Source organism: Etheostoma cragini, chromosome 7, assembly GCF_013103735.1.
Source record: "Etheostoma cragini isolate CJK2018 chromosome 7, CSU_Ecrag_1.0, whole genome shotgun sequence".
Lineage (NCBI taxonomy): Eukaryota > Metazoa > Chordata > Actinopteri > Perciformes > Percidae > Etheostoma > Etheostoma cragini.
In genome coordinates this window covers 14,631,954-14,655,447 of record NC_048413.1, presented here as the reverse complement: position 1 = coordinate 14,655,447, position 23,494 = coordinate 14,631,954, and the positions used below count along the sequence as shown (strand labels likewise).

Sequence of the window (23,494 nt, the reverse complement as noted above, 5' to 3'; positions counted from 1 at the left end):
CTATGAGCGTGTTAAAGTGATATGAGACGACTGGAGAAATGTAGGGGCAGTTCAGCCTGATATAACCCAACGCTGGAATGTGTAATGCACGCCAAAAAGATTTGTCCCTGGGATAGAAGAGGCCTCCTAACGTATGCACATTTAAATCACCTTGGCTGCACAGATGAATACACATGCACGCACGTGTACCAACTCCACTCTAACGCACGCACGCACACACACACACACACACACACACGCACACACACACACACACACACACACACACACACACAGCAAATCACTACCTTAAATCTCTCTCTCTCTCTCATTTTAGCATTCCCTTGTCTCCTTTGCTTCTATCTTCAGGGTCCCCTCTACACTTCCACCCCTCGCCCCCATTTACCTCTCAGACCACTTAACAGAGCGCTGGATAAAAAGCCACAGTGGCAAGCCAACACAATGAGGGCAAGATGGGTTATATGCAACTCATGAGAGTGCAGTGAATCAAATGGAAAACCCCATTTTGTGGAGGTTGTGGTTCACTGAGTCTCTGAGCCTCGGGTCTGCCCCGGCTGTCAGCAGTGACAGCAGTTGCAAGCTTCATTTAAAGTGGATACCAGTCAAGACACTTTAATCAGGTTGCAGGTTTTTCTCCACTGGTTTTCTTCACGTCTGCCATTCACGTCTGGGGATGATTCTCAAGGAAACACTTTCCATACCTCCAAAATCATTCATACACACACAAACCCACACCCTCACCTTTATGTTTTGTCTACATTTCTGCCCCATTCTTAGAGTTTAACAGCTCTGTCAGCCAAAGAGAAAAAAACAAACTTTGTCAGGCTCATGATCAGATCTATAAGGGAAGTCTTCACATGCTTTGTATGTCAATAAAGTATTTCTGCTTCTGAATTAGAAAGGACTTCTATGCGAAAAGTTAATGCCAAATGTCATCATATCCAAAATCTATGACCAGAGTTAGAATACAACAGATAACATTACATTTCATAAAACAAGATCAGTAGGAAAATACTTTTCCAGGCTTCTGAATAGCCATGCACAGTCAGTACATTAATCAACCTACACAGTAGGTTAAAGTTTCCATGTCGCGAAATGTGTAAATGAATGCCTGAAGGCCTGCTGTCAGCTTTACATGTATCATATCACTGTAAGCAAGCTACACACATATTGCCTCTATGGGATGATTAAGTGGTGTGTAAGGGCCCCTTCTGTTCTTCACAGGCAAACCTTTTGAAAATTAAAGCTGGACTCAGCGTTTCTACTTGGCACTTTTTCATGCTGATATGAGCAGCTTTCGGAGATGAGGCTGTAATACTTTACATCTTACATTTGTCTAAGCTACTAGATGCAAAGTTGACCATTGGATTCCTGAGGCAAAGTATGGAAATTTCACATGGGGTGAGCTGACTAACTGACAACTAACTGATTACCTAAGTGTCGCTTGCATGCTCTTATGCAAGTAATTCATTTCTTGTTCACTGGCAGTCTAGATTTAAACGGTGACGCCCTCAAAAGTACCTGACAACATGTTTCTGTGTCAGCAGAAAATCCTATTTCTAAATACAAAAGCTTTCTGTTACAATCCAGGTTAATTTTTTCAACAAAACTACTACTCACGATGCAGACTGAGGGAGATGTTGATGGTGCGGATGTTAGTGACAGTCTTGAGGTCAGGGATTCTGGCGCACTTCAGCTGGGTGGCAGCAGGAGTGTCACCTACATCTATCCAGCAGACAGTCTCCTCGGCATAATTGAAGTCCATAGCCATGGTCTGCTTGGTGGGGATGGAGGGCAGCCGGGAAGTGGAGCCGCTCAGGGAGGTGCAACGGATGTCATGGAGGTTAGCAATCAACAGCATAGGCAGACGATCCACCGGCTCTGTGGAGGGTGATCAGAGGATAAGAGGGGGGGCGTAAGGGGAAAGAGAAATGAGAAGAAGATGGAGAGGAGTCAAAGGTCAATACATCTCTCTCCAGTAAACAAGCCTGTAAAACAAAAAACAGTGTCACTACATGCAGATGTGATTATCTGATATAATACAACTGGAGACATTTTGAACAGAGAAGCACAACAACTTTTTTTTTTTAATGAAAGGCATCCATATTTGTTGAACTTTTTGTGTTCTCACCATTTTTGGCTTTGCAGGAGCGGTTGTCTGGCTGCAGCAGGTAGCCCTCCACGCAGCTGCAGGTGTAGGAGCCCTCGGTGTTTGTGCATGTCTGACTGCACGTCCCATACACATTGCACTCATTGAAATCTGCAGGAGAATAACACAATGCATTAACAGACACAGTCAGTGATGAAATATATAGATTGCACAGCACTTATTCACAACGTACTGCATTGGGTATACTTGGATACAAACTGTTATAGCATTAGTCAACAAAAGCAAAGGTTACTGACAAACCCTGGAAGATGAATTTATCTTCTACCTTGTTTGGTAAAAAAAGAAAAATCTTCTTTACATGGTGCCCCATGTTAATTCTAGTCAGCAAATAGAAAGTCAGAGTAATCTGAGAATTTTGTGACTCTTTTTTTAACCAAGTTACAATAAAAATCTGCCAAATCGCCCACTCACCTTTACATGTCTTTCCATCTGCAGCAACTTCATAGCCATTGCTACAGTAGCACAGAGGCCCATCATGAGTCACAGCACAGTGAAACTGGCACCCATGGGATGCACAGCCTGGTGCTTGTTCTGCAGCAGAGAAAAACAGAGACACATAAAATATGAAATACTGTGGAGACTAACATGGAAGATGGTGGGGGTTAAAGAGATGTCTGATCTTAATCCCAATGCAATCTCCACAAAACCCTCACGTCATGTCCTATCACATCTCCACTGGAAGATCAGATAGGACTGTGGATTTGCATGTGTGTGTGTGTGTGTGTGTGTGTGTGTGTGTGTGTGTGTGTGTGTGTGTGTGTGTGTGTGCGTGTGCGTGTGCGTGCGTGTGTGTGTGTGTGTGCGTGCGTTAGAGTGGAGTTGGTACACGTGCGTGCATGTGTATTCATCTGTGCAGCCAAGGTGATTTAAATGTGCATACGTTAGGAGGCCTCTTCTATCCCAGGGACAAATCTTTTTGGCAGGAAATGAAAGAGGAGCATCCACCCATACCCTCATCATGCTAGCTATAGTGTGTGTATTTGCATGTAGTTGCGTTTCTAGACTAGGAGATGAATGGGGGGGATGGTGGTGATAGTAGTACCCATCTGATAGTACATAGTCTATATCCGTGACGTTCCACTTCTGGGATTGCTCTGGAGCTGCAGGACATTCCGCCAGATGCATGTCATTTCGCAGATTTCCGTTTTCTTCAGCTTTATTTTTTGTTCAAATTTTAAACTCTGGTGGATTAATAAGGACTATGTTTAACTGCTCCTCAGATCTCTGCATGGTAAATTGACACAGCTAGCTAGACTATCTGTCCATTCTGAGTTTTCTCTCGCACTGGGTCTAAGCAGAGCTTATCGCCGCCCATGATAATTGTGATTGCTTCAAAGAAATGCCAAAAAAACACAGCATGTTTTCTCCCATCCCGGAATGCTTTATCTCTGAATTATGATTCATGCTGACAAATATGACTGTGTGAATCTCATGCTGCCGTCCTACATTGCAACAACCCTTGGCTACCATTCGAAGCTCCAGGAACAGCAATGTTTTATAAGTAAGGCCAAAGCCTTAACTTAACCTTCCAACACTTACACTCCCCATGATGATCTAAAGATCTATGATCTTGTTGCAGCATCTGAGCAATTCCGGAAGTGGAACGGCATGGACCAAACTTCACTTTACACTTGCGTGTAACTGTTGACAAACATTCCCATGTAATCTTTTACAGAATGTAAACCCCAATATAACCAACTAACTATAAAATAGGCTTACACTAGCACAAAGAAATGTCCAACAAAAATCAGTGAATGGTTGTGGACACACTATGTTTAGTAGCTAGTGAAAGTATGGCTGTGAAGAGCGGAGATTGGTCCAGTGAAGGGCCCTCACTATATAAAGCATGTGGCACTATGGAGCACAATAACCCTTTTGTTGTTTCCCTGCTGAAAGGAAGAGTCCCCCAGCAAACACTGTGGCCCATATCAAATCAATTCACCAAGCCTGTGAGAGACCACAGACAACTTAAACTACACCTCTGGACAGGCTCACTTTCTTTCTTTCTAGCTATGAGTGGGCAATGTAGAAAAAAATCAGTATCATCATCAATATTATCTCAATATTAACCTGTGATAATACAAAGTATTTAAATTGTACAGCTAACTCACATCCATCCATTTCTAATGTTTTATGACAACAAAATCCTATGATTTTCAAAAACATCTGTTATAATTTATGGTAATTATAATTCCATATAATGAGCTCCAAAAATCATGTTTGGGGTCTACTTGATTCACTTTTTAGCTTATCCTTAAAAAATAATGTATTTTTTCTTTAAAAGACTCATTTGTAGTTGTAGTTGTAGCATGAAGAGCAGAGGAAGGGACAAAAAGACAGAAAATGTAATGATAAGAAAAGAAAAGAAAAGAACTGAAAAAGAATGAACAGAATTGGGAGAGGAACAGAAACACAGCGGGGAGAAGAGGAGGGCAGGGCAAACAGTGGTGGAACTGAGTTAGCAAGTTCCAGCTCTAAGCAAACAAGCCACAGCAGTGTGTCAGACGTTTGACCAGGGGTTAATAAACGGGTTAATGAACGAAGCAAACAAATCACACTGTGACACACTGGAGGCCTTCAGTCCTAAACAAGCATGCCAAAGCCATTGATCCTGTTACTGCATGGATGGCAACCCTCAATTTCACTCATTTATAGCTCTTTAAAAGGGAAGCAGGGAGCGAGAGTATAGTAGCTTTTTTACACCAAATTTAAGGCATATATGCAGGTTTTTAAAAGAGAAGGAAACCTGCTAAACATGTGAAAGACTCCTTTCCCATTGCCAATAGACAAGTATTCTTTCGAGAGAGGGTTCCTCATGTGTCACATTCAACGTCACAAACGCACCGGAATTTGATTGACGGAAGCAACGAATCGGGGTTAAAATTTGCAGATCCACCCAGGTGTCATGTTTACATCACTACCGACCGGCGCTGGAGACGATAAATACCTGTGACTACCGCAGAGTAATTTGTCTCTGGAATAAATGTTGATTGTAACCTTTCCATTGAAGACAAAAGCCATTTGTTTGTGGGTGTTAGTGGGGTTTTTGGTCCAGAGGGAAAGGGGCTAAATAAAGCTGTTTGCCAAAAGTCCCACCAGACTGTGTTTCATGGGAAGACATATCACATATGTGTGCACAATTGAACAGGCGTCAATAACTTGCTGATGATAATATGACGCGTGTAAGATTAATGACAGCACAAGTTCCAGATGCATCCTACTGAGGTTGTGACCTCCTCAAAGACGTACATAATATCAAATGCAAATGACTGAGGGAATTCCCAAACAAAAGTCAAAGGGGTGATTAGCATGAAAAGGAACACAAGGTTAGAGACAATGAGAAAAAGAACATTAGGAAAGGCGACAGAGACATGAAGAAGAACTGCTCTTGGACACTTCATGGCCAGTAAATGTACAAGAAATTTATGAAAGTTGACATTTTTCTTTAAAATCCAATCATGGCGCTGACCAGGTGCAACAGGGTGACGCAGGTACAGTGAGACAGTGACCGGGTGGTGTTGTGTTCATGGCCGTAGTTACACAACAAAACTCTTAACAAATAAACCTTAAACTTAACAAAAATCCACTCATCTATCCATCAACCGGCTTGGAAACAAATTCAAATAAATAAAACCTCCCTGCATTTCTACACCCAGAGGCCATATTTGAAAGCACAAATTGAACACTCACTTTATAAAACAGCCTTTTCCAGTGTCTGGCATTATTAAGAGAGGCAATTCCCAGGACATTCCTACCTTTGTGCTCTCACTGTATGAAAACAAGTCTACACATGCCCCTGTCCTCTACCTGCAGCTGACAGGAACCTACCGCTTTCCTACACTGTTCCATCAAAATACCTGATTTCTACTTCTTAAACTGAATGGTTTGTGCCTATTTCAGTTCATTTTGTATGCATAGCTTTCAAAAAACTACTTTGCATTCTAGCATTTCATTAGCATTATCCCCATGCTCAGTTAAACACAATCAGGCACTATTGAAGATGGTTTCATACTGCAAAACTACTTTGTGATTAATCATTCCATCACACAGAAAGGTTGGTGGTAAATGCTGCATTACTGAAAAGAAAGAACTCTTGAGAACCAAATTTCTGACTTAAAGGAGATAAGGATTTGTTTATCCATGTATGTGGTTAAGCATAGGCTCATCAATTTTGAGCATAAAAGTGTATTTATAGGTAGTTGTGTGGAGCTGCAGAGTCAAAGAGGGCAAAGTAATCGTATGCCATCACATGCAGAGTAGTGGCTTGAGTAATGAACAAACTGTGGCTATCCTAATCTCAAACAGTGGCAGCCTGCTGCCCAGGATGCTTAAACTACAAATACTCAAATACAAATCTAAAAAACACACAATGTGGTATAAAACAGGTTTTTAACAGGTTATGTATTGCAGTCATTTTTTTTTTTTTTAAGATTATTTTTTCGGGGTTTTTCCCTTTATTAGAGAGAGACAGTGGATAGTCATGTGAAAGGGGGAGAGAGAGTGATGGGGAATAACACGCAGCAAAGGGCCGCAGGCTGGATTCGAACCCGGGCCGCTGCAGGACTGAGCCAACATGGGGCGAGCGCACTTACTCAGTGAGCTATAGGTCGCCCCGTATTGCAGTCATTTAAAGTAGCTGTGATAAATGGCTAGGTTAGCAGATAAATATCCAGAAAGGGACGGGAATCGTAATAGATGTTCCCTCTCTCCTGCACACACACGTTGGTTGTGCCCCCATCTAAATCAATATCGGTCATCTGTCTGATCTGTCAAACTATCCAAAATCATAAAAATTAAAATTAAGCCCTGTCCGTTGATTGCAATATTTGGTATTCCAAATAAGAGCTTAACTTTAACCCGGAACCAATCAGACATTATTGCTTTTACATCCCCTCTTGCCTGTTGTATGATCTTATTGGTTTGGACATCAGTTACTCCACCAGTGGTGGCCCCATGCTTAAGGGATGTTTTATATTTTCTTATACTAGAAAAAGTTAAATTCACGTTGAAAGGTTCAGTCCAGAAATTTTACTTAAAATAGCAACCCTTGTTGACATATTTTGAGAATCGTAAAGTATTGCCTGAAGTTCCTTTTTATTTTTTATTTTACTTCTTCTTCTCTCTGTTTCCTTTTTTATTTTTTCTATATAAATCAATGGTCAACGACCTTGATGTGGTGGAAGTTGAGTAGCCTGACTGACAATTGTGAAACTGTGAGTTTAAAGCCTTGTTAACCAACTGGTGTTGAAATGTGGGCATGCAGCTGTCTAGTTGTGTGCTTGTTTCCAGTGTGTAGATCCTTAAACTGTTTTGAAGAACTGTGTACCAAACAAAATGGAAGTAAAGGAGAGGGTAAAAAGAGGCCATTTTCCCAGAATGTTGTCAAATATAAGGTGGCGGGAAGGGCGGGGCATTACTAAGCAACTATTTCTTTTCTTTGTGGGGCGTTTGTATAAGGTTTTAGTTTTTTAAGATATAATGAAATTGGAGAACTGTTTCCATCCTCGATTCTCAGGGATGGAGCACTTCTCTTCTCTCTCTTTCTGTGTGCATCCATGTCCCAGAAATGCTTGTTACTAACTTATCTGTGGGAAGCTTATTACCTGGAGTCCTTATGTTTTGTCGCCTGGCAGTTTTCCTTGAATTGGGTGGCACTTAAAGCCTGGTTGCAGCTGTTGCCGTGGTCCTGCTCCATGCCCTGCTATGCACTGCTACACCATGCTATGCTCTGCAGTGCCCTGCTATGTCCTGCTACATCCTGCTATGACCTGCTACTCCCTGCTATGCCCTGCTACACCCTGTAACGCCCTGCAGTGCCCTGCTAAGCCATGAACTACTACAACTACTATTTCTAGTCCTAGTTCCATTATCTTTATTGTGACTATTATTGCCACTGTTCATCACACTCCCAACCGGCACTTTTAGACACCGCCTACCAAGAGCCTGAGTCTGTCCGAGGTTTCTCCCTGAAAGGTAGTTTGTCTCACCACCCGAGGTTTCTCCCTAAAAGGGAGTTTTTCATCGCCACTGTCACACTAAATACTTACTCATGGGAGAATAACAGAAATTGCTGGGTCTTTGTAAATTATAGAGTGTGGGCTTGACCTACTCTATCTGTAAATTGTCTTGAGATAACTCTTGTTGTGATTTCATGTTATAAATACAATTGAACTGAAAACTGTTTAAAATCCACAATAACAGTTAACTTGCCTAAAAACAACAACAACAACAACAACAATAAAACAATACTCAATGTTCAATCTGCAGCCCACCATAAAGAAAATACATGACAGTTTCACAACACCGTATTGTCTCTGAATTCAGTGATGGGCAAAGAGTGGCAATAAAACAGGGCTTTTCATGCACGACAACTCTAAGTGCAGCCAATAAACTCGTTTAGGTCAAGACGCACTCGTGAATAAAGATGAAAATGTGGGCTTATAACAGGCAGCCTCAAGTAGCCTTTGACCAATTTTCATTCCACAGTTACTAGGACATGAAGGACAATGAGGACAATGAAAGCCCACTGCATGCATAAACAATAGCATCAGGCCATCACAATAACCAGGGAGCCCTTTGAGATGGTGAGAAAAAGGAAAAAAACTCTCATTTTCTCTTACCTATCAATCAGTCACTTCTGAAGGAGGAAGGTCTAAACGGCCTTGCCCCCCCCAACAGAGGCTTGATCACCCACAAGATGACAGTGAAAGTACAAATGGAGGCCTACAGAACAATGAAAAGACTCAACTGTCACCCATATGAAAGAAAAAAAACAACATAACTGGCAATGGTCTGAAAACGCTACATTTATATTTTTAGTTTAGTTTAGTGTTATTTATTTTTTTAAGGCCTCTGGACCTATACTTTGTGTTTTGTCCAAAGGATGGCGGAGAAAGTTAGACAAGCAAACTTAGACAAGTTGAGAAAACATTCTCAGCATGTGCCTTTTATATGCACCGGAGCAAGTCCAATCCCTTTTTATAAATATGAGACTGTATATTCCCTAATTTTAAAATCAAAGACAGTTTTCAAAGGGTAACAATGTTATCAGGCTTGCCAACACTATCCACAGCTACAGTATAATAAGTGTATTGCTATTCTACTGCCAGCCTGAAATTTACATTTTGTGCAGTAGCTGACACAGTATATAACAGTACACTATTTTCTCACTTATAGTAAGAAAAAAGGTTTTCAGGACTTTAAAATAAAACATTTTTTTTCCCATGCAGCATAAGACTACATGCATGTTCTGATTTGTATATATAAGTCCTATATCTGAATCTTGGAACCATACTGCCTGTATAAACTTCATCATCCATCACAGCACCAATAAGTCCACTTGGTTACTTCCTTGCTGTCATTCCCAATGTATACACAAACCACACCAGCTAATCCCAAACCTTGGCTCACAGTATGAAAATGCTACGAAAATGTATTTAAGCAAGACAGAACTCCTGCCTAACCCTCTTGCTACACTCCTCTTTCTAACCACTCATGTCAACAACTTTGGCAGAATTACTCAAACAGGCTGACTGACAAAGTTTGCTTTCAGGCATCAGCGCCCCGGTGTACTTGCACAACCTGGCAGTTTGAACAAGCAAACACTACGATGCTTGTGAAAGGCCAGGCCTTTCCCTGAAAAGAGAGGAGCTCACAAACAGCAATGCCAAAGCTTTGGGACACACTGCTGGTGTGTTTGTGCGTGTGGGGTAATGGGTGTGTTTGGGTGTGTGTTTCCAAGAATGTGACTGTGAGTGTATGTTTGTGGGCCTGTGTTGAGTATATGAATGCATTACAAGCCCACGGACGTGTAGGTGTATGACCAATGCTTCACTGAGGACAGCTGGACTTGTGTCCTCAGGGATAGGCAGTGCATGCTATGATTTGTTGACTGTGTTGTGTAAAGGCTTGTCTCGCAGTGATAACCAATGTGTGGGATTCTAACACTCTCGCCCACTCTGTACAACTGTCCACTTCATTAGTCCAACAGCGCTGCTGCTCTTCTGGGCAAACCATATCACACTTAGATGCTCTGACTAATGCAGAACTATTTGATCTAATAACTCAACTCTGTGTAGAAGAGCTATTCATTCAGTCTTTACCTATACAGGGTGGTACAATAAGAAAACCCTCTACTGCATGGGTGTAATGTGTACAGAGGAGATTAAGATGTAGAGATATTCCACCAAAAGAAATAATACAAATAGAAAAGAAAAACAGACACTATAACACATAAAGCTGCAACTGATAGAAAGATAAAAAGGGTAAATAGATTAAAAAAAACACACATCAAGCTTACAACCAATTACAGCTTTGGTCTGAAATTAGCAGAAGAGATAAGGTAATAAGATAAGGTCCAAGATTACAGACATTATTTAAGAACCTGGCAGACCAACCCATGTCCCAGGACTTTGGTCCACCGAGACCTGATAGTAAATATTTGATTAAGTGATTTCATATTCCAGGAAAGGGATCATGACACGGAATAGCAGTGCATCACTACTAAAACAAGTAAAATGGAGAGACAGACAAACAGGTGTGCACAACAGAAATTATAACTATGTATCCCAACATGAGTTTTTGCAACTATAAACAGGCAGCGCTCCAGACAGCTATATCTGAGGACTGCTTTGTTGAGTACTGAAGCAATCCTCCGTAGGGGGCCAGTGTTTGATCCTTTGTCTGCTGCAACAAAGACGGACACTATGGACCCAATATGTTCCATCACTCATTCTTCTATCGATTCTAATTAATGGTAGAGGATTTGATGGGATTCTTCTCCATCTGCATCCGGGCTGAATGCTCATCATTCCTGCAGGGATTGGGGAAACAGTCTCATAGCTGAACTGATTGATAAATTAATGACTTTTCCCCAGAAAGAGAAATTCCATTGCAATTGCACAAGTCAGTGTGTCCCAGCTCTTTAAATTACCTATTAGATGAGATTATTGCATAGAGATTATAGTTTTGGATGCAAAGACAAGGAGATGCTTGCGAGGAAAAGCTGGTTGCTCACTTTTGACCCACAACAAAGGCCGTCACTAGAGAAAAAGATACTATCTTTTTTGAGTGTGTTTGGCAGAAAATTGGAGTGAGCAGATGTGTGTGCATTTTTGTTTGTTTATTACCTCTGCAGTGAGGGCCCTCATCCCAGCCATCGGAGCAGTCGGGGACTCCATCACACACTTTGCTCATATGGATACACACATCCAGGTCCAGGCACCCATGTTCATTTACAGGACACTGGTTAGCCCTGTTGTGTGAGCCTGGGAAACAAGCAAAACACATTAAAGGAAACAGCAATACAAAGCAAAATATAAAGTCAAACTCAAACAACTAACTTAGAGAGCGGTAAAATGAAATCGTTTAAATTTAAATTGTATTTGGCTTGATAAAACCATTCTCAACAGCATCTACACAGGCAGTTTTTACAGTACATGGTTGGACAGTGGCTAATAATAATAATAATAATAATAATAATAATAATCATCATCCCACAAGGGGAAATTATAATGTACACTCTGTTGTTATTACACGCACTATACAAAGGCCTGAATTACACACACATGCTCAGTATCTATACATGCACTAGTGGAGAGATGTCAGAGTGAGGGCTGCTCATGGAAAGGCGCCCCAAGCAGTTGGGGTTGCGGTGATTTGCTCAAGAGCACCTTGGCAGTGCCCAGGAGGTGAACTGGCATCTGCCCAGCTACCAGTCCACCACCGTACTTTGGTCCGTACAGGGATAAACCCAACTCCCAACTGACTGAGCTACTGACACCCTGGCTATGGGTGAGGTCCCTAGGTGTGGACCCTTTAGCCTGTAGATAGAATCACACTTGGAAGGATCTGTCACGACAAAAGCAGAAAACTTCCTGAATAGTTAGCAAATGTCCAAATGAAGAAACAAAATATATGTATTTAACTGGCGGCCTTTATTCACTGCAGTAGGCTTTAGATTTTTCAATTAATTTCTCTCCCGTTGTGAAGAGGCAGTATCATCAATCAGCATTAAAAGTTCAATTTAGAAAACCTCCTTGTATCTTCATTTTAACACGTCAATTTAGTTTTTCCAAGGTGGAACAATCGACAGGTTAAATTCTACAATGATATAAAATTGTAAGGATCCTTTAATAGATGCAGAGTTCTGTCACAGTATGATTTTTTAGCATATGAGAAATTGAATGTTCCTAGAGAGCCAAACATTTTGCACATGACATATGTGCACACATGCGGTTACTTTGTACAGTATGGCAGAGAGATGAAATATGGTCTGCAAATGTGATCATTTGGCAGATGGCAATGGGACATTATTATACAATTACAATGAATCTAAAAGTGTGGGGAGGGCAAAGGACAAAACATGATCTCCACTGATCCAGAAAAAGCAGAGATTTTTGTTGCCAGCATTGTAAAAACATAAACATAAAACCTAAGTAGATGCCATTTCTTCCCTTCATTCTCTCCCACTCTTCTCTCTATCTCCTCAGCCCACACTGCAGCGCAAACAGTTTGCTTTGGCTGTTTTTCTTCTTCTTCCTTCTCCTCCTCCAGTTTGCTTTCCCTCTCTCTCCCTCTAACATCTGCTGACCCATTTAATAAAAACAAAAAACACTAGAAACAGAGAAAATACAGTTCACCGCCTTCACAGGAAACGATCTGTAGAGTTTCTGCGGGGTTATGTAAGGTGCAGTGAGAGGCTTTAAGAGGATGATATCTGAATTTGCGCAGCCCAGGCTGCAAACCTGATTCAGGTGCCTTCTTCAAAATCTGACATACACAAAGTATTCAGTGTCTGAATAATATGCAGCCAAAATGCAGTTTATTTTACCATTATTACTGCCCCATGCAGGTAGAATTTTTCCTTTTCTGAAGTAAGGGTAACAAAAAATAAAAATATAATAGACATTCAGTATGTTATGTATTTTTGTCATGCACATCCAGTTGACATGTGGGATATTTGGGGGAAAGTCAAAATACAGCTCTCTTGTATTCTTTCAAGACATGCCCTTAAATGAATCAAAGTGTTGATGTGCAGGAAGACATATGAGGAAGATCATTCCCTGAAGAAAATCACTAGCATTTCCTCCAAGTCCTCTCTATCCATCCAATAGATTGGTAACCACACACACACAGATCATAAAATGTAACAAGTACCTTAAAGTGACAAGAGCTTCCATAATGATCCTACCAAAGTAGCACGCGTAGAAAATGTGCAACACTGAACAAAGAATTTGCTTCTAATGCATCTGGCTTAGGGGATGGGGGGAGCACTGCCATGTGGGGGATGCTACCATATTAGCAGCCCTCCTACAGCTTCAGCCTCTAAGACAGCCTGATTTACATCCAATAAACTGCAGTCCCAACTGACATGCACACTGGAAATGAAACAGCTGCCAGGGATGTATTATTTGTCAACAGTTTTCTCAGAGTAGAAAAGAAGTCATGGTGAAAGTCATCTGAATGGCACATACTGCACTACTGGTGTCTTTGCAACTCTCGATACATGTAAGCATATTTCACAGAAAGTGATGTGTGGATTGAGCAGAAAGACAGATAAACTCATTAACTGACATAGTGTGGTACACAATCCCAGGAACCAGGTGCCTACACACTGCAACCACCAAAAGATGGAAGAGACAAGAACTCTACTTTCCATCACACACTCTCTTACCTTTTCCCTCACCAGGCAGCAGCACAATACTTCTCTTGAAACAACTACTAGCAATACACAGCCGGAAAAGATTTGTCTAAGTTCCTCAACACAGTAATACCTTGGCAGGAGCTGAATAGGAACCAGCAGCAGAAAACTAAATAGAAAGGACAATATCTAGGCTTAAATAACTTTGCAGGAGGGACAATGGAGATGAACCCTGTACTCCCTGCTCCAGTTTGGAAAGTTGTTGGCAGTGTATTACAATAAGCAATAAGCTAAGCATACTTGCAATAGCCATTTCCTGTGTCATCTGTCAGTATAAGCAGAACATTACGGTGCATATCTGAAAGAAAATCATACAGCAGAACTTCTTCTGTCTTGTTTTTTTTCATATACACATAATATGTGCCTCACACACACGTGTGTTTATCTTTAACAACCTAGACTCCTCTCTAAGTGCTGATGACGTTAGGGTTTTTGGCATCTGGAATTTGGCACCTTCCAATATCAAACTGAAGATTTACGCGTCTGTGAAGCAACAGTATGTAAAGTAATTCATCAAGCCTTTTCTGACCTGGAAGACCACTACTTCAAGATTCCTGATTCTGCAGGCAAAGCAAATCACAAGTTATAGTTCCATGAAACTTCTCAGAAGCTTTTGGCTGTAACTGTTTGGATGTCATATTCCCATCTATCTCTCTCCGCCCCCGAAGCTGAGGAGGATAAGAATTGAAATAACTGGGTTTCTATTCATGTTTAGGGAGTATAAACTACATATTTACATTCCTCAGACACTGTCTCACAGTGGAAAGATGCAACTCATGATTAAAAGACTCTTCTTTTGTTTACATGCTCAGCTTGATAAAGGGAGACCATAGCCAGAAACCTCGTTGAAATATACTTTTCAAACGTGAATGGTGCCTTTTAGACACCATATTTATTTGGGTTTATTTCCTGCCTTTGATAGTATTTGTTTTGTCATAATCACCTATGTTTATGGAATGAAATCTTTCTTCCCTGCTTCACCAATAAGGACTAACACAGGTGGTTCTCTTGTTTAGTTGTCAACTCTTTAGTTAGGAAGTAACTAATCCAAAAGGTAAGATCTGTTTCAGAAAGCCATTTTCAAAAATGTCAAACTATTTTAGATTAAGCCCTAGTAATCAAAACTTGTGTGTTAACAGTTAACACAGGCCACTTTATCTCAATCCTTAACTTGCAATAGGGCATCCAACTTTCATCTCCATTTACTTCTCAATTTAAATGCTTCTGTAGCATGTCAATTATTTGCTGGCACAACTATAATTTGGGCCCAGGCATCAACAGCGTAGGGGGCGAAGGCCCTATAAATTCAATTGTTTTTTCTTCTTTCTTCTTCCTATTTTTCTGTCTTTGAGCGCAGAAAATTATGCCTGTCTGACTTAGTGAAAACTGCAATCTGATATGGCCTTGGCTGTGGCAAATTACCTCAGTACCTCCCCCCTGACAGTTTTCAAAGATAACGGCCCCACATTAAACTTTCATGTAGAGGTACTGTATGAAAAAAGGTAGGCGTACGTATAATATGATCCACACTTTCTAACTAACTAAAAAGGTTGCCCTCATTCAGGTGGTCTTTCATCGCAAAGCCTATATCAAGGGACTGGTTTTTTTCATGCTTAAATTGGCTAACAGATCTTCTATCTCTAGTTAAACAAAAGCACATTCCCAGAATGAAATGTTATAATTTACTCATATGTACAAAGGGATTGAAGCTTTTGTTAACGCACTTAATCCAGCAAATTCCTATGCTCTTGTCTCACCTTGAGTAAAAGTGCCTTCTTGTTTTCAAGTTATAAAAAAAATGCAACTGCTAGGATTTGTATTTGAGTAAAAGATCTTCCACATTCGTATTCCTTTGCTGTTATTTTTACTGTTTGTAAAATGCTTTGCAACGCTTTAAAACTTCTATAAAACATTGATGACGTTATAAAATGATAATCGTCTCCATCAGTTAGGGACCACCACATAGAAATGTAAACCATGTCCACTTCTTTTTTTATTTGCAGTTTCCTTTCTGAAACCATTACCTCTCTCAATTCAGTGCAGACAAAACATTTAATTAAAAAGTATCACTAAGAAATAAATACATATGGTGATGTTACGTGGCAATCAGGTTAACACAATCTGTCATGTTCTGTCGATTAAAATAGGTATTATTTGCCCTTAAGTATCATTAGCAGCTCCTGTATAATTTGATATAGGAGTGGAGGAATATAATTATCATGTTTAATAAAAACTTGACATGTCACTTCACTGGGATAGCACATATACTTCAGTGAGTTTGGCAGCCTTGAAGAAAAAGCACTGCAAGTGAGAACAATGCAAGAAGCTTGGCCATGCAAAGGATAACAGACAAAAAAAACTGAAAATTACAACCCTCACATCTATTAAAGGCCAGAGTGAGGATAAGTACATTATTGTGCTAAACTGTGATCCACTAACAGTGCGTATCATCACTTGGTCCTCAGGGATCTTAATTATCTGCTGCATGATTGCTCTCTCTCTTAGTTTCTTTTAAGAGTCATATACTAAAATGAGCGCAGGGATTTATCATGCTTCGAACATAAAATATGAGTCAAAATGCAGAACTTATGTTACTTATGTAATTGTTATTGCGAGGTGACAGCCTTTTTTATGTGAAATATGACTTTGTGCAAAGACAATATTACACATTTCCCCTAAGCACAGTGTTGATTTAGGTAATGCATCACTGCCTGTGTCACCTTCAAATCATTCCCCCAATAAAGAGTGCAGTCATTTATCGTTTGCGGCTCTGGTTTCCACTAACTTGTCTGACCAGCACAAGGCATCAGGGTTGCGACGTAAAGACATTCTCTCCCAATGTGTGCTTCCCTTCAACACTTCAACCATTGGCCACCACCATCCCCCATCCCTCAGTTCCTGTAGTTATGCAATGACCTTAAATTTGGAACCCCTGTTGATCTTTTGTTGTTAGCATAAAGCCTGCTTTTCTTCCTGCTCTTAGGGTTCCATGCCAGCCCCTGACTGACTCCCATAAAGTCTGCTGTCAGCTCGAATGAATATGTTGTGCAGGGTGACAGGCAGGCCGGCCCCTCTCTGGATTCACACTTAACAGCAGCATGCACAACAAGCACATGGCTATGCCAAACCCTACTGAGGCAGCCAAAGCACACAGGACTTACAGAAGACCTGATGTGCCAGTTTTTATTTCAACAAATTACTATGATATTATATATATCCTTTAAAAATCAAAGTATGACTAACAATTTCATTTGACAACATAAGATAATGAATATAAATTGTTACAAGTTCATTATACTGTGAATTGCATTTTTTGCTACAATGCATCTAGTCTGTCAACTATAGAGCTACAGATTGAGATCCTGACGAGAATCCTGTCAAAGTGATACTCATCCAAAAATGGTGAATTATGTTACACAAGAAGTTTGTAAAATTGCTTTGATCATTTTCAGTTTTTTTTTCCCTCCATTGAAATTTTTCATTCCATAAAAACCTTCTAATCAACTAACTGATTCAACTGGCGCCACAGTTTATTTTTACAAACTGCAAATGTTTTACAGAAACCTTTCAAGTCTACAGGGGTTTAGTGTTTGACACTGAAAAGATAGAGTTTGGGTGGATCACACTGGATATCACTGGAAGCTGAACTCTTCCAGTAAAACAGCAATGCGGATCCATTAAATCTGTGTACCTGCTTGGTCAAACAAGTCCGGTAAATGTGTTGTCACCAAGTTAATGTCACTGTGAACGGCAAATTCCCTAAAGTAACATACAAAGAGACAGCTAGCAAAAACAAACTAACAAACTATCTGCAACCAGGTTAAAAACTGTGAGGCAATCACACAAAAGGAAAGACTGGAGATGAGATATGAGGAACAAGGAACAGAGATGACTTGAATCTAGCTTCGCCGCCTGCTTTGACAGGCAGAGAGGAAGACAGTTGGGACACAGGAAAGAAAGAGGGAGAGGAGACAGGGCGTGGAAGAGACAGCAGGGAAAGCAAAGTGGTGCCTGTGTGGCGTGAGAAAGCGCTGTGTTCTCTGTCTGTTGATAGGCCGGTGTAGCTGAGGAGGGCTCAGGGCTACAGACCAGAGGGATTTACAGGGCTTTGCTCCTTCCTCTGTGGAAGCAGCGTGTCAACCACTGCCACTACAGACCCTCCTGCCCCCTGCATGGTGCCCCCAGTGTAACTACATGGCTGATATTAGGCTATGAAAAGACCCCCTCCATTCCCTCCCCCCACCTTTACTATAAAAGGCTGTTAAATTAATTAGAGCTTTACAAAAGGCATTTCCATTTTCCTCATCAGCCCAAAATATTAATCTGCTCATTTGCTTCTCCTTTAGGATCATCCCTTCTCCCCATCGCTCCATGTCTCCAATCGCATCCCACTGCCTCGGCAGTTGACTGTTACTAGCAGTCTTGGAGAGGCTGCTGAGGCATGACAGTCAGATGGGCCGGACAAAGGACCAGGCTGGCGAGCATCCAGAAGGGGGCTTGAGGGCAGGAGATGGACAGATAACCTTGTTGTGTTGCCCACAGACGCCTCAGGCAGCTGCAACGAGATGATAACTCAATCTTCCCATCAGACCTCCCTACCAGCTCGGAAGGAAGGCCATGGCATCCACTGGCATGGGCCAGAGTGCGAGGGCCAAGGGACAGGGTACGGTTGTGTGTTGGGAGCTACGTTAACCACAGTATCTCTTTGAAGAAGATTCCAGTGTGTTAGTACAAATTGTCCTGGAAAGTCACGAAAATCACATGTATACTGGAAAGTGTGTGTCTGGATTTCAGAGTCCACATTTGGCTATTGTTACATTGCCTCTTCCGCCAAGAGTGGAATCCCCTCAAAATGACTTTCAAGGATCAACAAGATGTAACATAAATGTGTTTACTACTTCTACTAGCCTATGGAGATGACTTCAATGTAAGCTTAACAGTACATGTTTAGGGAGTAGCTAGTCATTTGCAATTGTTAACTACTTTGAGTAATCAGCTAATTTTCTCACACTGAATGAAAGCGGATAGTACTGTGGGGGAAAAGAAAGGCTGTGTATTTGCATGATTAAGACGCATTTTACCCCCTGCTTGAAAGTCCTCTTATGGACATTTTTATGGTAAATTGGGGGCTAAAAACTCTAACAGGGAATTAGGCGCAAACAATAGCTGCATACGTTTTTTGATGATGAAAGGGATTCCTTCATAGCAAGCACTTCTCATGATGGAGAAAGTGCTTACATGCTAGGGCTTATTTAAACATCTGTTCCCATTCGATGGCTCAACCACAGGGAGTGTGGTTCACGCAAGAATCCTAATTGCGTACAGACTTGGGATACAGACAGAGGGAGTCAGTGTTTTGTACAGCAACTGTTTCAACAGAGCTGTGCAATGAAAGTTGTGACACAGCACTTTTAATTCTAGCATCATGAAACAAACTGTTACCACAATTGTCATACATAAAAGCTATTCAATTGTTATACAAATGAAAAATTAATATATGCTTTAAAGTCCTAAATTTAATAAAATAAGATGGAAGATTTCACCAGAAGTTGGAACCGTCTCCAAAACTAGTTATTGTTGTAAAATTATCATTACAAGTCTCTCCATAACTAAGCTGATAAATGAAGAGCTAAAAATAATTAAAATAATTACTTAAAAGATTTGTTTTTCATACGTCCTGTTATGAATTAACATTTTTATTCCATGAAAATAAAAACGTGTGTAAAAAAAGAAAAGAAAAAAAAACACAAACCCAACAACATGGTTAATAAATACAGTACGAAAACACACGCACACACACACGGCTTATCAGTAGGGCTGTAACAATACACCAAACCCACGATTCTGTTTGTGTCACAATTTTTGATCCCTGACTCGATACAAACCTCGATTCATTTTTAAGAGTTATACTCAGTAAACGTAACAAGTTTTGTCAGCCACATGGCATTGTTTTATTGATTATATGCCGAATTGCAACCCGCAACAGAGAACTTATTTATTGATTGATTGATTTCAATGTTGATTGATCCAACACCAAAGATTCTTTTGCACTTTAAATAATGTTTCCAAAATCGTTTCAGTGGTTCATTCGTATAGGCCTATATCACGCAACAACTACAGACCGGAAGAACGTCTCTGAGTAGGGATCCGGCTCTTCCAGGTAGCTTTTTACAAAGGTGGAGCCTGATAGATACTGCTGGAGCAAGTCTCTTTGCAACCTGCCTGAAGTCACCTACGATGATGTGGTTTGGATTGTAAATGAATACTCTCAAAGTAAGAAACATTTAGAAAAAAAAGGCACAAGACCGTGTATAGAAACTATCATAGACTTCAACGGTAGAAGCTCGCTCTAACCTCCAGAACAGCCGCACAGCGTCCTGCTATGCCATGAACTACTACAAAATTCTAACCCCAACCGGCCCGTCAGACACCACCTACTAAGAGCCTGGGTCTGACCGAGGTTTCTGCCTATAAGGAAGTTTTTCCTCGCCACTGTCGCACTGTTGCTTGCTCTGGAGGAAACTACTAGAACTGTTGGGTCCTTGTAAATTCTGGAGTGTGGTCTAGCTGTATAGTGTCTTGAGATAACTCTTGTTATGAAATGATACTATAAATAAAATTGAATTGAATTGAATTAACCATTCGCTGTTTCGTAATTGTTTCTATGGTAACAGCGAGTTGGACAAATCAGAGACATTGCAGTTACGCTTAGTATTGCGGGTAGTGTAGGTTTTCTCCATAAGATTGCAAAAAAACAAACATGTTTTTCTTAAAACAAGGTTGATTTCACATAGACTTCTAGCTTCTAAAAGGAGCCAAAACCTTTGTTTTACAACCACGTAGCAAGTGGCCAGTCTACTCGGATTGTTGTATATTGACATTATGGCTGATAATCTAAATCCTTATGATAAAAGGGACTGTTGACCAGAAGTTGGATTCCCTTCTCCGCGTTCCGGAAGGAGGAAGTGTGACATAGGCCAATGAGACATAACTGCAACTCCGGGCTAACCCACAAATTCATCAGTAACGTTAACTGTATAGATAGACTAATCTAATGATAATTTAGCTAGCTAGCCCTGTCTGTCTGCATCACTCTCCCGGGGCTGTAAGGCTTCTGTTGGTATAAGAGCTGACAGCTCCGGCCTGAAACCTATCCGCAAACAGCCTTCAGGCGGCTAGCAACCCCCACTACCATTACAACAATCCAAACCCGGTCAGCACTTAACTCCAGTGCTAAGGACGCTAATTTACTGAACCATCGTGCAACAGGCCGAGGCACCGGAGTCAGAACAGCGGCCATTCGAGTGTTGCGATTTCGGTTTCATTTTGCATAATGTTACAGACAGCGTTGTGCTTGAACACGTTCATTGAACAATACTTCATAAACTCGTTCATATATTGAGCAAACGTTAACTGGACCTACTGTGTTCCTGCTTGTGAACTCATTCATTCTGGTCTCTCTCAGTTTAACTTTATTCAATAGGGTGACAGATTTCTAAAGAGCATTCCAGGCAAAAACCTGGCTGAAACACACCGTAAACAGACCTTAATGTGTAACGCAAAAACCACCCAATCTGGCAACACCAGCCTCCAGTGTCGCACCGCCGCATCTGTGCAAACTTTGTCCGCCGGCTTTCAAAAACAAAATCTGTACTCCAGTCACGTTCATAGCAAACCTGAAATGACACGTTGAACTGAAGCACACAGCTAGCCTTTCAAGGTACAGTATGTGCAAGCAAATAAAAAAATTAAATAAAATAAACTAATGGAAAAAAAGAACTATGAACTTAAAAAAAAATTGAAGTATGAACTGAACTAGAGGTAGTTCATGTAGAAAGTGAACTTTCCCAACACTGGTTACAGCCCTATTCATCAGTCCTATCTGGACTTCTGTACACTGCTCAACTTCTGTGAGGAAAACCATGCATTGACATCACAACAACCCTCAAAACTTTATCTCTGCTAGATACATTAGATGCAGATAAACATTTAACAGCATGCATTAACTACCTATAGGGGCATTAAAATATGTCCTGCACAGAGCCCCACCACTGAGACACACAGAGCATATACTCCTGCCCTGAGGGAACATGTCAACCACTTCCTGAGCCCTTAGTCTGTATGTAATTGAGGTGAAATAATTGACTGACAACAATTGAAGCCATGCAGTGAGGGGGAGTTAGTGCAGTCCCTGAGAGAGGATGACAGGGTCACACCTGCAAACAGGGGCCTGTACAGGCAGATTGCTGATGGCTATCTGAGTGTGTACTATGGGCTATAAGAGGGAGGTGCACACTGGGGGGGGGGGGGTCTAAGGACTCTGACAGCCCAACATCTGGCTACCAGCCCCTACTAATCCATTTATGATGACAGGTCATGCAGATCCATCTGCAAAAATGTGCATCCGTACACGTACGTTCTCCTCACTCTGCCTCAGTAAAAAGCTGATAGGCTAAAAGATGCTAACATGCAACATTGACCCTTGGCGTCAACCTCAACTAGAGCATGTCAACACATCATGTGATGCAACATTACAACCCCACTACTGTGGCAGAAGGCTGTCTTTAGCTCCTCAACATAATTACAGCCCAAATGAATGGTTTGGAAACAACAGGCAATTAGACCTCCAGACAGTATGATACTGAGGAGTAGGGCTGGGCGATATGGAGAAAATCCAATATCAGAATATTTTTGACAGAATATCTGGATATTGATACCACAGTGATATTGTAGTGTTGACTATTGGTGCTTTCACAAAATATTTACTGTGGATATAATGAATAAGTGGGTAAAGGCAAATAGTAGAACACTCAGAACAATCTGGTATGTTACGAAAATGACAATTTTACTTTAATGCAGCCTTTAAAACCAGGAAAAGACAACACTGTGTCAACACACATATTACAATATCCAAAATCTAAGATGATATCTACTGTGATATCATATTATCGATATATTGCCCAGCTCTATTGAGGAGTGCCCTTTCTTCTAGCATGGGTACCAGAGGTGTAGATCAAAGTTCCCACTAGACAAAAGCACACATTTACAACACCCACCGCTCTGGCAGCAGGGGAATTCATGAACATCGTAAACAAAACAGGTGGCATTTTCCAGAAATAAAACTGTTGCTTCAGTTCCCACACCAAGATCGGAGTACAGCCAAGCTGCCACAGGACAGAGAGGGGAAGAAAGGAAAGTGGAAGAAAATAAAAGGAAAAACCTTTTGCCTTGTGAAATCTCCATGAGTAATCTTTGTAAACCAAACCTGTAGTTAGTAATTAACTTGAACTGGAGATAATGTCGTAATTATAGTAGAATGCACAATGATAATTCCCATCAACATTAACACCGAACTAGACTGTGGTCAGGGGGTATGTTGGAACAAACATCTAGAGAGCTGGGAATTTTTTAGGAATTTTTTGACTTTCATAAACTAAGTTTGAAGGAGAAAGCTTGAGTGCTTTTGTTGACTTCGCGACTGATAAGGGAGCAATGGATTAACAGATGACACCTTTCAAAATTATAAAAACTGCACCAACACAAAACTTTCCCAGATGATCCAGAATGCAGTCCCCACCTCAGATGGCTCAAGGTTTGGCGTGTCTTTATATCTATTTCAATAA

General features: G+C 40.9%; 1 protein-coding gene across 2 annotated transcripts in view; it reads right to left on the bottom strand.

Annotated features, from left to right (window-relative positions):
- LOC117947745 (low-density lipoprotein receptor-related protein 1-like) overlaps nucleotides 1-23,494 on the bottom strand; it is a 90,066-nt gene that overhangs the window by 52,141 nt on the left and 14,431 nt on the right. For both annotated transcript variants that reach the window (XM_034876958.1, XM_034876959.1), the window contains exons 3-6: nucleotides 11,299-11,436; nucleotides 2,582-2,701; nucleotides 2,132-2,260; nucleotides 1,621-1,881 (exon numbers count right to left, since the gene is read on the bottom strand). In XM_034876958.1, coding sequence (XP_034732849.1) covers nucleotides 1,621-1,881; nucleotides 2,132-2,260; nucleotides 2,582-2,701; nucleotides 11,299-11,436 — 648 coding nt within the window. The remainder of the gene's footprint in view (nucleotides 1-1,620; nucleotides 1,882-2,131; nucleotides 2,261-2,581; nucleotides 2,702-11,298; nucleotides 11,437-23,494) is intronic.